General features: G+C 41.8%; 1 protein-coding gene across 4 annotated transcripts in view; it reads left to right on the top strand.

Moving 5' to 3' along the window:
• EPB41L5 (erythrocyte membrane protein band 4.1 like 5) overlaps positions 1-11465 on the top strand; it is a 181006-nt gene extending 169541 nt beyond the window's left edge. For 2 of the 4 annotated variants that reach the window (XM_063712728.1, XM_024243164.3), the window contains 2 exons: positions 258-385; positions 7259-11465. In XM_063712728.1, the coding sequence (XP_063568798.1) occupies positions 258-385; positions 7259-7325 (195 nt within the window). In that variant the 3' untranslated portion in view covers positions 7326-11465. Of the gene's footprint in view, positions 1-254; positions 386-7258 lie in introns of all 4 variants that reach the window. The other 2 variants (XM_024243166.3, XM_024243163.3) reach the window with 1 other exon arrangement.
• Positions 11466-14002: the final 2537 nt, after the last annotated feature.

The following is a 14002-nucleotide window of genomic DNA, read 5'->3' as shown; positions in this document are numbered from 1 at the left end:
ATCAAAGCCTTGTTAATTGAACTTAATGGCTTCAAGCTAGTGGCTTACCCTTTCTGGTTGTAAATGTTTGTCAGGATGCTGGCAGAAACAAAAGTAAAAGTCTCAGATGAAGAATAGTTAAGAAAACAAAACAGTCATAATTATCAAAACCATCTTCGTTAATCTAATAGTCATTAGTGAAGCTTGATTTGGAGCTGAAGTGCTGACCAGGCAGGTATTGTTACCTCTGTATTTAGATGTGTGTATCCCCACAGCAGAGTGGTGCCATGTCTAATGGACTTGCGGGATGTGCAGTGCTTTCGGCAGGGAAGGAGGGACATGGTAATAAGGATGGACTCTCACTCATCTCTCCCCCAGCGCCATTCTTGGTAGATGCTGTGACCAGGTGAGAAAATTATTTCTCAATTGCAGTTCTTAGGCATCATCTCTAAAGCAGCAATGTCATTTCTTCCCTAACTGAACTATATTGAAATTGGACAAATCTTTTTTCTGTTTGTTATTTAGTGTAGTGGCTTTGTCTTGTCAGTAGCAATTTTCTACAAAATTATGAAGTAGATTGTATTAGCGTTTCTTTATCAAGTCTTTGCTAAAGATATTAACAGGCTTATCTTTGTAATATTTGTTTTAAAATCAATTTGTATTGTTTCCTTTGATGCTTTACTATTATGATTATGCCTACTGTAATAGTGATGAATGATGGTGCCCGTCAACACAGGTGAAGAGGTGCAGTATAAATGGGTAAGTTAGGATACTCCCAGGGTGAGAGCCCTGAGATGGCTTTACCGATACATGTTGTGAGCTCATTGCAACGCGTTGCTTGCTACAGACAGAAACTAGACTCAAACTAGAGCTTTTTGTTCAGCATCTGGTTCTTCAACTTTTGATTGCTAGAACCATAACTGCACCTGTTTTACCAAAGATTTAGAATTGCCTTCACTCCTACCTCAGACCCTTTTTCTGAATATATCCCACGTTTCACATATCCTCCTTGAAAATGTGGGTTGGTTGAAATACATGCTTTCCTAATTAGAGAAAGGTGGGGTGAATTATTAGAGATCATTAACTTGAAAGAAATTCAGTTTAATTTCAAAATTGTTCTCTTGTCTCCACAGTGTTCAAAGTAGCATATTACTCACTCAGCAAACACTTATTGAATGTCTGTGATGTACCAGGCATTGATTGATATCTGACACTAAGGATAACAGTGAACAAGACAGATGAGAGACCTACATTTGGGAAGCTTACATCTAGTAAAAGAGCACTTTATACAAATGTAATGGATTATTTTTCTAAGCATTTGTGTGCCTAATAATGATCACTGTAAAAATAGAGCTGCATACAGAGAACCCGATGGTAATCCTTTGTAAATGAATTTACACAATAAAATGTGAGCTCTTAAGGACTTTCAAATTAAAAATTACAGATGAAAGCAGAGCTTATCTCTTTCTTCCTAGAACTCATGGAAAGGAGTAATAAAGGGCTTAAAGACATAAAAATTACAAATAAACCAGTGGAACAGAATAGAGTCTGGATACAAACTCATACGTTATACAGTTTTCTGGTTTATGAAAAAAATGATGATGCAATGCTATAAGGAAAGAATGGTCTTTTAGTAAATCAGCTGGACAGATAGTTGTCCCTGTGGGGGAAAAAAAATAATCTTGACCCAACTCCATACCATTCGCAAAAATCCATTCTGGATGGATTGCAGATCCAAATATGAAACATCAGATAATAAACTTACAGAAGAAAATATGAGTGAACTTACTTGTGACCTTAGAATAGGCAAAGATCTTTTAAACAGCTCACAAGGAGCTTTAGTCTTACAGGAAAAAAATCACTTGGATTATATCAAGAAATTTTGTTCATCAAAAGATGTAATTTCAAGATATTATGGAAGGGGAAGCCACAGAATAGGAGAAAACATTTGTTCTCCATCCTTCCTTCTGTCTCTGTCTCCCTCTCTCACCCCTTCCCTTCTCCTTCCTCCCCAACCTCAGTCTTAACTTTGTATGGCAAAGGATCCACTCATATCTAGAATTTAGAAAGAGCTCCTCCAAATAAGTAAGCTAAAGACAGCATAATAGAAAAATGGGCAAAAAGCTTGAATAGGCAGTTCACAAACCAATATCCAAATGGCCAGTAAGCATTCTAGACAGTGTGCAACTTGATTAGTCTGTGGGGAATGTAAATTCAAACTACCATGTCACAGTGCTACATTATCACCAGACACATAGTAATGAGTCTGCTAAAATGAATGAGTAAATGAGTCTGCTAAAATGAGTCAGCTAAAATGAAAGACACATAGTACCAAGTGTTGGTGAAGATATGGGGCAACTGAAACTCTGTAAATTGGAGTAATCACATTGGAAGTAGGTTTGGCAATATCTACTAAAGCTGAACATATCCAGTGATTCAGTGATTCTATTTTTATGTAAATACCCAATGGAACTATGAATATATGTCCATCAAAAGACATGTACAAGAATTTTTATAGCACCTATATTCATAATAGTCCAAACTGAAAACCTTCCAACTGCACATTAGCAGTTGACTAGATAAATATTAGAAAAGAGCAGTGAAAATTAATAACTACAACTAAAATATAGCAGTATAGATGAATCACATAAACATAATTGTATTAATTCTCTACTTCTGTGCAACAACTTACCACAAAACTTAACAGCTTCAAACAATACACACTTATAATCTCATTTTCTGTGGCTCAGGAATCTGGATGTAGCTGAGCTGGGTTCTCTGCTTCAGGGTCTCTCACAGGCTACAGTCAAATATTGGCAAAGGCCAGGTTTTCATCTGAAGGCTCAATGGAAGAAGAGGCACCAGCCAGGGCTCTTGGCAGGATTCAGGATCTGAAGACCTGTTAGACTAAGGAACTCAGTTCCTAGCTGGTGATTGGCAAGAAGCTGCCCTCAGTCCTTACCATGTGGGCCTCTCCAAAGTAGTTGCTTACTTTATTCTAGCATGCAAACTGAGAAAGCAGTAGAGTCTGCTAGCAAGACAGAAGTCACAATCTTGTATAGTCTAATCAAAGAAATGTCATCCTTTTACCTTTGCTATATTCTGTTGTTGGTTAAAGCAAGTCACAAGTCCTTTCCACACCCAAGGGCTAGAGATTACATAGGAGTGTGAACAGCTGGAGATGGAGATCTTTGGGTTTGGGGTTCATCTTGGAGTTTCTTCACTGTAATAAGGATAAACAAAATCAAGTTCAAACAGAAGCACAACTCTATAATGGTTGCCCTTGATGTGCTAGTGAATAGAAGAGAGCCCAAAAGCAGCTTTGGGAGTGCTAGTAGTGTTCCGTTTCATAGTCTACATGCTGATTACAGAGGTGTATTCAATTTGCAAAAAGTTGTTCAAGCTGTAAACTCATGCCTTATGTGCTTTAATATATGGATGTTATAGTAATTTTTTAAAATGATGACTGGGTCCCATCTCCGCAGATTTAGATTTACTTTGCAGGGTTCTCTGTGTGATACTGTGTTTCAAAGGCATCAAATCATGAGGACAAAGAACAGGAGAGGAGACATCAGCAATTAAGAGACCTCAACAAGTTTTGGGAAGCAGCTAAATGATAAGTAGTAACCAGTTTAGCAGAGTGGAGTAAAATAAAATCTAAGCCTGAATGGGGGGGAGTAGAAACAGAAAATAAAAAGCAAGCCAGTTCACACTGCAGAACCCTGAAAAGGCAACGAAATTGTAGGTACCAGATACTTGTGAAGATGGGGTACAAGGTGGGGCTGAGAATATGGGGATTGGTTGAAAGTATTTATGCCTGTTTCACCCATCTGCCATCCCACCACCCTTGCCCATTTTAGCATAATTCTGAAGTTTTCCCTCGGGAGGAGCCAGGCCAGAGAGGCTCTGGATCTGGGAATTTCCATTTGGAGTAAGGCTCTAGACTGAACACGGGAAGACTAACTCAAAGTCCACACACTAAAGGGTGAAATTTCCAACGTTCCTTCTTTTCTCAGTTTTCTGAATGCTGTTAGCTAAGTGTAAATGTCTGAGTTGAAAAAGTAAGAGGCTTATTCTCTGGAGAAACCAGCCAACCAAAGAGAAAAAGGCCTGCACATTCATTTGTGGATCCTCTGATGAAATTGCCAGGAATCTGCCAAATAATCACCAGAGAACCCATTCGTTGATGAGTTTTGCCCATATATACACAGGTCCCAGACAGATTCCAGAGCTTTTCTTTGAAATACAAAGAGAGCTAACGATTGTCAGATATGTGAGGAAAGACCAGAACAGGTAAACTGAAAAAGAAGGAAATAAAGGCAATGTGAATTTTGACAAATAGAAGTAGGAAAAAAAGGCAATGTAAATAGCAAAAGAAAAGGTCACAAAATGATAGTATCTAAATTTAGAGAGAAGACACTGTATCCATGCAACAATAACAGGAAACTAAAAAAAAAAAAAAAAAGAAAACAAGGAAGCATTTTTAGAAATTATTAACTGTATTAAAAATGAAATCCAAAGAGTGTGTAAAAGATAAAATTGAGACAATCTCCCAAAATGTGTAGAACAGAAAGATGAAAACTGGGAGAGAAAAGAAAATTGGAGGATTGGCCTAGGACATCCTATATATGAATCATAGGAGATCTAGAAAGATTACAGTCAATGGAAGGGAGGAAATTGTCAAAGAAAGGAATCACGCGTTCTCAGAACAGAGGACTTGAGTTTCTCGATTAAAGGGGTCTATTGAGTACCCAACACAGAATGAAAATAGACTGCACCAAGGAACGTCATGAATCTTTAGGAGGTCAAAGTTAAGAGAGGATGTAAGTCTCCAGCAAAGGGGAAAAATGGAGTACGTACAAAGGATTGGTAATCAGAATGGCAGCAGGCTTTACTGACAGCTGGAGATAATAGAGCAGTGTGCTTTCTGAATTCTGGAGGGCAATAATTTCTCACCCAGAGTTTTCCCAAACTATCAGTGAAGTGTGAGATTAGAATACATTTTTAGACATACAGTTTCCCTAAAATATATACTTTCCACGTAGCCTTCCTCAGGAAGCTACTGGAAGATGTGTTCCATCTAAAATGGAAGATATGTTCCTCTTTTTTATCCAAAAAAGAAGTCGTGGGACCCAGGAGGCAGTAGAGAGGTGCAGGGATTTACCCAGAGAAAGGTGAAGGAAGTTCCAAGATGGTAGCTGCCCAATGGGTCTAGAAAGGAACCTGTCCAGATTCAAAAAGGAGGATATAGAGTTGCAGAAAGGAGTTTGCCAAGAAAAACACAAACAGGCTCCTCACCCTCCAGTTTTTAAAAAATTATATTACATGTCTGAATGTACTGAGAAGAGATCCATGGTTTACCTGAGAGGTTAGGGATAGATGAGAGATTTGTATAGAAAACTGAGAAGTACTCGGGAAGCTGAGGCAAGGAGATCGCTTAAGACCAGGAGTTCAAGACCAGCTTGGGCAACATACTGAGACTTCATTTCTAAACAACAACAACAACAACAAAAAAACCCACTAAGCCGTCAAAACAACAAAAAAATGAGGCACTTATTCAGGGAAAATAAAAGTTGCATAAATCATGAAATATACTGATAGTTGTGAAAATATTTACGTAATTACAACAAACACTGAATTTTAACATCATCAAAATTGGTCTTATAGCTGTGCTGAAAAGATAAGAAGGCAGGATTGTGGGGCTGGGGAGAGGGTGGAAGAAAGGTAAGCCTTCATAGTCCATAGGAGGAAGTCATTGTATAAACACATCACCCAGAACAGTCAGAACTTTGGGGGGTTGTGAGGCAGAATCTCTGGAGGCAGGTTTGTTTAAACATTGGCTGCTGGGCCCCACCCTCATAGTCTGATTCAGTATATCTGGGGTGGAGTCTAAGAATTTGCATTTCTCCCAAATTCTAGAGACCCCACTTTGAGAACTAGGGACACAGAAAAGTGAACGAAAATACCAGGAAAAGAACCAGTTGAAAGTGTTTGTCCCTCGAAGTAGGAATAGAGAGTGGTACAGGTGACTGCTGTTTCATTTATAAATCTTGTTACCACTTTTGACATTTTAAATTATGTCCTTTGTATTAGGTACTTTGATATCGTTTTATGTCTTTAAACATTTTTTTTTAGAGACAGTGTCTCTCTCCATTACCTGGGCTGGAGTGCAGTGTCATGATCATAGCTGACTGCAACCTCCAATTCCTGGGCTAAGACAACCCTCCTGCCTCAGCTTCCTGAGTAGCTGGGCTACAGGCATATACCACCCTCACCTGGCTATTTTTGTTGTTGTTGTTCTTGTAAATACGTCATCTCACTTTGTTGCCCAGACTGGTCCCGAACTCCTGGTCTGTCGATTCTCCTGCCTCCCTAAGTGCTGGGATCGCAGGCGTGCGCCACCTTACCCAGCATGTTTTAAGTTTTTATGAAACCAAATTAGATGTCGTTACTTCCTTGCATCTAAACTCAGCAGTTCACTGATAGCAGAAACTCATGAACCCTCATGCAGAGCCCATGTCTTTTTATTTTTCACGCAGCTCTAACAAAATAGATTAACTGGTAGGAACACAGACACAGCCATCTAGGAATATGTAAAGAAACACAGGGCTGGGTGCAGAGGCTCACGCCTGTAATCGCGGCACTTTGGGAGGCTGAGGAGGGCAGATGGCTTGAGCCCAGGAGTTTGAGACCAGTCTGGGCAACATAGTGAAACCCCATCTCTACAAAAAAATACAAAAATTAGCCAGGCATGTTGGCACAGGCCTATAGTCCCAGCTACTTCTACTTTTGGGAGGCTGAGGTGGAAGGATCATTTGAGCCTAGGATGCTGAGGCTGCAAGTGAGCCGTGATTATGCCACTGCACTCCAGCCTGGGCGACAGAGCAAGACCCCGTCTCACAGAAAAAAAAAAAAAAAGGAGCAGCAGCAGCAGAGAACAGCCTGAGTGTGTTGCCCTTGTGTTCAGCACAGCACTGTTCTTGATACTCATACTAACCTTGACTCATTAAGAAATGGTTAAGTGTGTGTTTAGCATATTTGCTAAGAAGGAGAAATTGTGCTATCTTTATATTTTATTTCAAAATGAAATAAGCAGTGTTTATCCAGAAATTTCCCTTCTATGGACTATCTCATTGCCAGGTTAGGTGTTACTACATATTGACTTAGGTCTGTAATCTGCTGTACCCTCAAAATGCTCTGTGTGGCACTAATGGAGACATGAATGTCCTCCCCCAAACCCCAGGGGTTCCCTGAGTAACCCATTCTCTCTTCCTTTCAGCTCTGATCCCACTTTGGTGGAAGAAGCTGTCCTGAAGCAGAAGTGTTTACTGACCACTGAGCTCTAAGGGCCTGTAACTGGAATACGCATCTCTCCAGCATTCCGTCCTGGGATCCATTTCAGCTAGAATATGTTGGATTCAGGAGCTTGTCCATTATTTGTAGGTAAAAAAAAAAGCTGCACGTAGATTTGACTTCAACTCCGTAAAAAAGACAGCTGTATTTTCCGTCCAACTGGAAGTGTTGAATCACACTGCATAGCTGCCCAAACGAGAGTGTTTGGTCTTGAACTTTCTATACTTTTATAAATGTTACAAATTCCTGAAACAAGGGAATTTCTTTTTCTGGGGTTTCCTTCAAACTCTTGGCTCCACCTAGCGGTTCTATTTGTTCATAACAACTTCATAACAAGCCTGCCTCTGGTAGTCAACAGCCTTTTGAAAGCTATTTCCATCTAGTATCAGGGTGAGCATCCTTGATCTGGTTGCCTGTTAGAGAAATTGCACTTTTCCCTGACTTACCTAGAAATCAAGAATTTAGGAAATTAATGTGGACACTATAAAGGCAGACTTAGGGCCAACTTTTTTTTTTTTTTTTTTTTTTTTTTACAATTATTACAATACTAAAGAGAAGTTTAGAATATAGAGAGTTTTTAAATGTCTCCCATTCTTTTGATTTCTTACTGTACTGGCTATCTTAATATTTCAAGTTTACGCAAGATAAACCCTGAGAAGAACTACAGAGAAATCAAATAAAATCCTGTCATATTTTTTTCAGCCTGCCTTTCCACAGGAAGCACTCACAGGCACCACACACATATCGTGTAACTTATCAGTGGGGTGGGTTACTGTTGAAGAGACCCTGGGGTATTTACCTCAGGCATCTGCACTCCTCTGAGCCCGGTGGGGAATGCAGGCTGCTGTAGTCTCAGGTAATGAAGGCACAGCACAGCTGTACTCCACATTGGTTCCTATTTGGACATAGACTTATTTCCTTTCAGTATAAGCTGAATAAATTTAGAGCTTTCAAACTGGAAAGAAAAATGAAACAAAATAAATACACCAGGACCAAAATAGGGAATAGGAACAGGGGTGAAGGGATGTTGTTTCTCAAATACGTACCATGTAAGCAGCTATACACAGCATATACCGAAAGAACTTGCATTGCACTAGGAATTCTGTGTTAGTTTAAAAGAGATCTCTAAAACTTCCCCATCCCTTTGGGCCTGTACAAAGAAATTCTGGATGTTAAAATAATATATACTCATCACAGAAAAATAAAGTATAGCAATGTCCATCTGTAATTCTAATACCCAGAAATAACACTATTTAGCTTTATAATTTTCGAATGAACAAGGCAAACCTCAGTTGCCATGGGGAAGAAGGATGATGTAGAAACCATATTGGTAAAGTTGTTAATCCTTTGTTATGGAGAACTGATCTTAAGCTGTACCTCCTGGAATTTGCTTTCTAGTTTTCTGTCCTGCAATATGTATATAATTAAGCACTAATTTGTACTGCTTAGCGTAAAAGAACATCCAGTCTTAGATCTTTAAAACTTCATGGATTGGACTTTCCTGGGCTCCTTATAACATAATCATGTGTCCGGGCAAACACACGCTAGTGTCTGACTGGAAAGCTCAGGAATTTTAATCTTGCACTGTTTCCCAGGGAGCTGTAGTGATTGGAACCCACTTTTGCACAAAACATTTTTGCAGAAGGAAAGTCAACACTTATTGCTGGCTGCCTCCCCTTAGCCATTACGCTAAAAACAGCTTCTGAGTTTCACTGGTGGGGCTCTTGCCAGTTCTTAATTATAGGACATATATTCTCAAAGCTGAAAGTGTCACCTAGAACCAGGGGCTTGACCCAGGACTTGACGGAATGAGCATCACATTTTCAGTGTCTTGGCAACCGTAGATGTCCTGCAGGATTACCGTTGTGCTGCTAACCACAGAGCAGCTGAGGCATTATGGCTTGGAAGACCTAAATTTCCCATCCAGTTCAGGAGGTGACATCATCCTTATTTTAAACTTCATAAAATTAGGAATTAGGTAGTTGGACATAGTCTGTGACCTTTATGTCTTTGGATACCTGTATTCTTGACAGTTAGAATATTGATAGGGACTTTGTTAAAATTCACTTGAATTTCAAGCTAAGAGGAAATTTTGTCTCATGCGCTGACATGAAGTGGCGAACACGGAAGTTAATACTTGAATGCTGAATTGGTCCCAACAGATTAGATGCCTGTCGGGGATTGGTTTCCTGTCATAGCTGCTGCTGCTGCCATGCCCAGAGCTGCTGTAACAGCTCTTCCTGTTCTGCTCCCCTGAGAACAGTGTGGTGGGGAGAGGCAGGGCTGAGGAGGTCTACGAATGTGGCAGGTAGGGAAGCGGAGATGTCTGTCTCTTCAGAGAGAAGCATGTGTGAACCCATCAAGGATGCTGGCAAAGAGAGAGGTTGGAGATGATAGTGGGTGAGAAGCAGGCTGGTGAGACTGGGCTGAGGTTGGAGAAGAGGCAGCCAGGAGCACTGCTGAGGGTTTGCTGTGCACGCCTCTGAGCACGGTGGGGTGGCGGGGAGCAGATAGTGCTGCCTCCCTGCGGGCAGACAGGAGAGGAACCTCAACTCAGTCCATTTCGTAGCCCTGATAGGGGAAGTGGGAGTTGACAGGGTGGTTTAAAATAAGATGTGAAGGTTTCAGTTATCTTCTCTAGACTTTGCCTGAGAACTTGTGAATGAATCAGTGAGACCTAATTTGTAACATGTCAGTAGCATCATCTTTTGACACACAGGAGGTCATGGTCATTTCATTCCTGCTCTTCAGGAGACACTGCTGAACAGAGGAATGATTCTGTTCCTTGTGTGCTTACTTCCTTAACATTTATACATTATTTTAAGAAAAAACTTTTAAAAATATTTCTTATAGTCTCCTAACATTTGTCTCTAGCCTTTGCCTTTGTACAATCACAGATATCCTATGGAGATTTAAGGATGAAAGCCCTGAGTTGTTCTTGGGTTTTTGGATCTGGACTACTTGTTATCTTATGCTTCTCACTTCTGGCTAAAACTTGCACCTCTTCTTCTCTTAGCTAAGCCCCAAAAATGAAGATTTCCTTCAGAAGTCTTGCTAGCAGAATTATTTATCAGTCACAGAGAGAAAAATCTGCTATTTTTCTAAGTAACAGTCTCAAGAAGTAGAGTTTTTGTCTTGTCATTGAGAGGAGTCAGCAGTCTTGTTCTGTAAAGGACCAGAGATGGTAAATACTGTCCCACTCAGCTCTGCTGGCGCAGCACAGCAGCAGCAGCAGCCTGAGCACAGCTGTGTTCCTATGGAGTCTCCTTTACAAAGCTGCTGACCCCTGATGTGAAACTTTGTAGAGCAGCAGAGTGGCTGCGTGAAACGGGAGGCTAACAGGTACTCAGATGGGTTCTGCAGTGTTACCTGTCACTTGGAGGCAGCCAACACTTCTGGACATTGCATCCTCATTCACACATGTGGCAGCTGAACGAGGTGCTGTTGTGGGTGTCTCAGCTCTGAGAGTCTTTGTGAGTTCCCACTGATTTTTAATTATTCATGCCCTTGGCCATGTAGTTGCTTGGAAACCTGGGGTCTTCTGCAGACTGAAGAAGACACATTTCTAGATTATTTGTCCTTTTTATCCTCTCAAAAATTTAAACACTGTACCTCTTCAGTGGTCAGAAGAAAGTTGGAAACTTTTCCTACATATTAGGCGTTAGGATGAGGACATTTGTTTGAATTATAGAAATTTGCCCTGAGCTGAACTGGGTTGTGTTAACACATTGGTAGAGCTATGATTCCTTCCCAGTTCTAAGAGATAGGATCTGTAAGTCCCTGTGTCACCACATTGCTTGAAATGATCATTCAGTTACTTGTCAGGATTTCTCCTCTTCAGAGAGATTTTTTTTTTTTTTATAGCACAGATCCCTTTGCCCCTTTTATCTCCTTATCTGGATATGATAAGTGGTTATGAGGGTCTCACTAACTATTTTGTGTTTACCTTTAATATGTGTAAAACTTTGCAGTAGCATTTAAAGTGTAATTTATTTTTCTATCAAGTGCACTATTCATTTAGTGTGTTCCAGTTTTATATGACTTGTATTAGAAACACTGCACTGAGTTGTTTGTACACTGAAATGAGAAGTCTAGATGTAACTCAGTTCAAATAAAACTTCGTGAGACATTCATGTTTTTGTGCACTGTTTCTGTTTCTTGGAACTGTGATTCCTACATGCTGACCTCAACAGAGTTGTTAGACCAGATCCACTGTTGGTACGAACCTGAGGGAGTGAGCAGAAGCAGCTGCACTGTTTTTAGGTTGATTTCCGTGTTTGTGGTGTAGATTTGGGAGTAGGGGCATTTTCAAAGGTTGAAAACCTCATTGGTCATCCCCAGCATATCCTGGAAGGCACAGTGGTCATTCCAAGGAGCGGCATGCTGCAGTATCACCACAGCTTTGGGCATCGGATCTGGGCTCTACTGCTTAATACCTCAGGTTTTTTGTCTGAAATGGCACGTGAAGTATGTGTCACAGCATGTAGTAGAGAGTATGCAGGGGTTGACTTCTCCTTCCCTTGGCGCCCACCAGCCCCCAGCCTTATGTAGGTTTGCACTGCACCATCCAGTGAGGAACAGTGCCACCTAGGTTGGTTTCAGGACTTCTGCTGGGCAGAGTCATACTGCACCATATGGGTGTTGGCAAAGCTGAGAAAAGTTGAAAGTCTTCTCTTTCCCTCTCCCCTCTGTTTTCTGCCTGGGAGAGAGGCCCAGTTGGGCCCTGGAAACTAAGGAGCTTTTCTCTGCTTTTTGGAGATGTATGGAGAGAGGCTAGAACCCAGATTCAATCACCTGTACCAGGAGCTCTTCTAAAAGGAATTTTTTGGCAATAAGTAATGAAAGCCACCAATAAGTAGCGAAAACAACTCACTGGAAAGATAAGGACTGACAGGAAGATGGAAGATGGGCAGCAGTGGAGGTGGAGGGAGTGTGGATGGTGTCTCCACAGGCGCTGCCTTAGAGGGCACCCTGGCCAGGCTGTGGTTCCCCAGAAGGGAATGGATACTGGGCTACCAAAACCACCACAAAATAAACCCATTATGTCACCCACAATGGGCTTTTGTGGCCAGCACCAAGAAAGGCCTGGAGGGGCTAAGAGGGTGCAGATCTCAGGTCACTAAGGTTATTGTCAGGCCCAAGAAAAATAACTCACCATTAGTTTGGTGGCAGGGTGGTGAGTCAGAGTGATCTGTCTCTGGCCCCATCCTTGTCCCAGCAGATGGTCAGCCCACTGTGCTTAGATTCCCAGGCTCATCCTGAGGAGAGACCAGCGGGGTGGCAGAGCAGCCCCTCCCCCACAGCAGGGAACCCTCTGCAGCCCAGGCTGGCATATCCTTCACACTTGAAGTGCACCAGGCAAGGATAACAGTCAGCACATGCTCTCAAGCTAGCAAATCATGTTAGGGCAGGAACTGATTTTCAAGATTACCAGTCCCAGCCCCTCAGTGTGTAGATAAGGAAACGGGTCAAGAGAGGGACAGGAACTTGCCCTAGGTCACACGTCTAGGGATGGAAATTCAAGTCTGAGCATCCAGGACATTTTCCCTCAGCACTGCTTGTCTTGGCTCCCTAGACTAGACTTGCAGCAAAGAGTAGTCTGAATCTGCCATGTCCCCAAGGCCCTTCCAGCCTGCATCCAGAATTTCCACAGGGGAAATTAATCTATTCAAACCCTCATGGCTCCGAGCAGTGCCTCCCAAAGGAGAAGAAAAGCATAACATGGATCTGGAGGGAGCTTCTGCCATCCTTCAGGGTTCCCGAGGGCCTGAAATAGCCTTTCCTCTTGCCTGGGTTGTAGCTGATAACCCTTTACCTTGGAATGATCTTTCCGTTTACCTTGTGCTGTCCCCTCAAGAGCTCTGAGTACCATCTAGGTGGTGAATTCATAGATATTCACGGGAAAGCTGCACCATCTCCCTGGAAACTCTCACTTGGTTTGCTGCTGATTCTTAATCTTGTTCCAGGTTAGGAACTCTTGCAAATACAGAAGCATGCAATTTCATGTGCTCGGCCATGCATGGTGGCTCACACCTGTAATCCCAGCACTCTGGAGAAGCCAAGGTGGGTGGATTTTTTGAGCCCAGGAGTTTGAGACCAGCCTGGGCAACATGGTGAAACCCTGTCTCTACAAAAAAATACAAAAATTAGCCAGGCATGCTGGTGAGCATCTATAGTCCCTACAAAAAAATACGAAAATTAGCCAGGCATGCTGGTGAGCACCTATAATCCCTACAAAAAAATACAAAAATTAGCCAGGCATACTGGTGAGCACCTATAGTCCCAGCTACTCAGGAGGCTGGGAGGATCGCTTGAGTCCAGGAGGTCGAGGCTGCAGTGAGCTGTAATCCACTGTACTGAAGCCTGGGCAATGGAGTGAGACCCTGTCTCAAAAAAAAAAAAAAAAAAAAAAAAAAATTAATGTACTCATTGATCCCCCAGGGATTCTCAGGTTGCAAGCCCTGCTCAGTGGACTAACAACAAGAATGTCAGGCCAAGGAGCTGTTGGGATGGAGTGGACAGAGAAACAGGCAGCCCTCTGGGGCAGCTGGCAACTCCTCTTAGCTTTGGTGAGTAATAGACGATCAAGAAACGCATGTTCAGTGAAGCCTTCAAAACATAAAAAGTTCTCTGCCTAAAAGATTAAAGCACACAACACTTTTAGGCCAGC

The sequence above is a fragment of the Pongo abelii genome, chromosome 11 (genome assembly GCF_028885655.2).
Source record: "Pongo abelii isolate AG06213 chromosome 11, NHGRI_mPonAbe1-v2.0_pri, whole genome shotgun sequence".
Taxonomy (NCBI): domain Eukaryota; kingdom Metazoa; phylum Chordata; class Mammalia; order Primates; family Hominidae; genus Pongo; species Pongo abelii.
The sequence above is the reverse complement of the archived record's forward strand: the minus strand, read 5'-3'. Positions and strand labels throughout refer to the sequence as shown.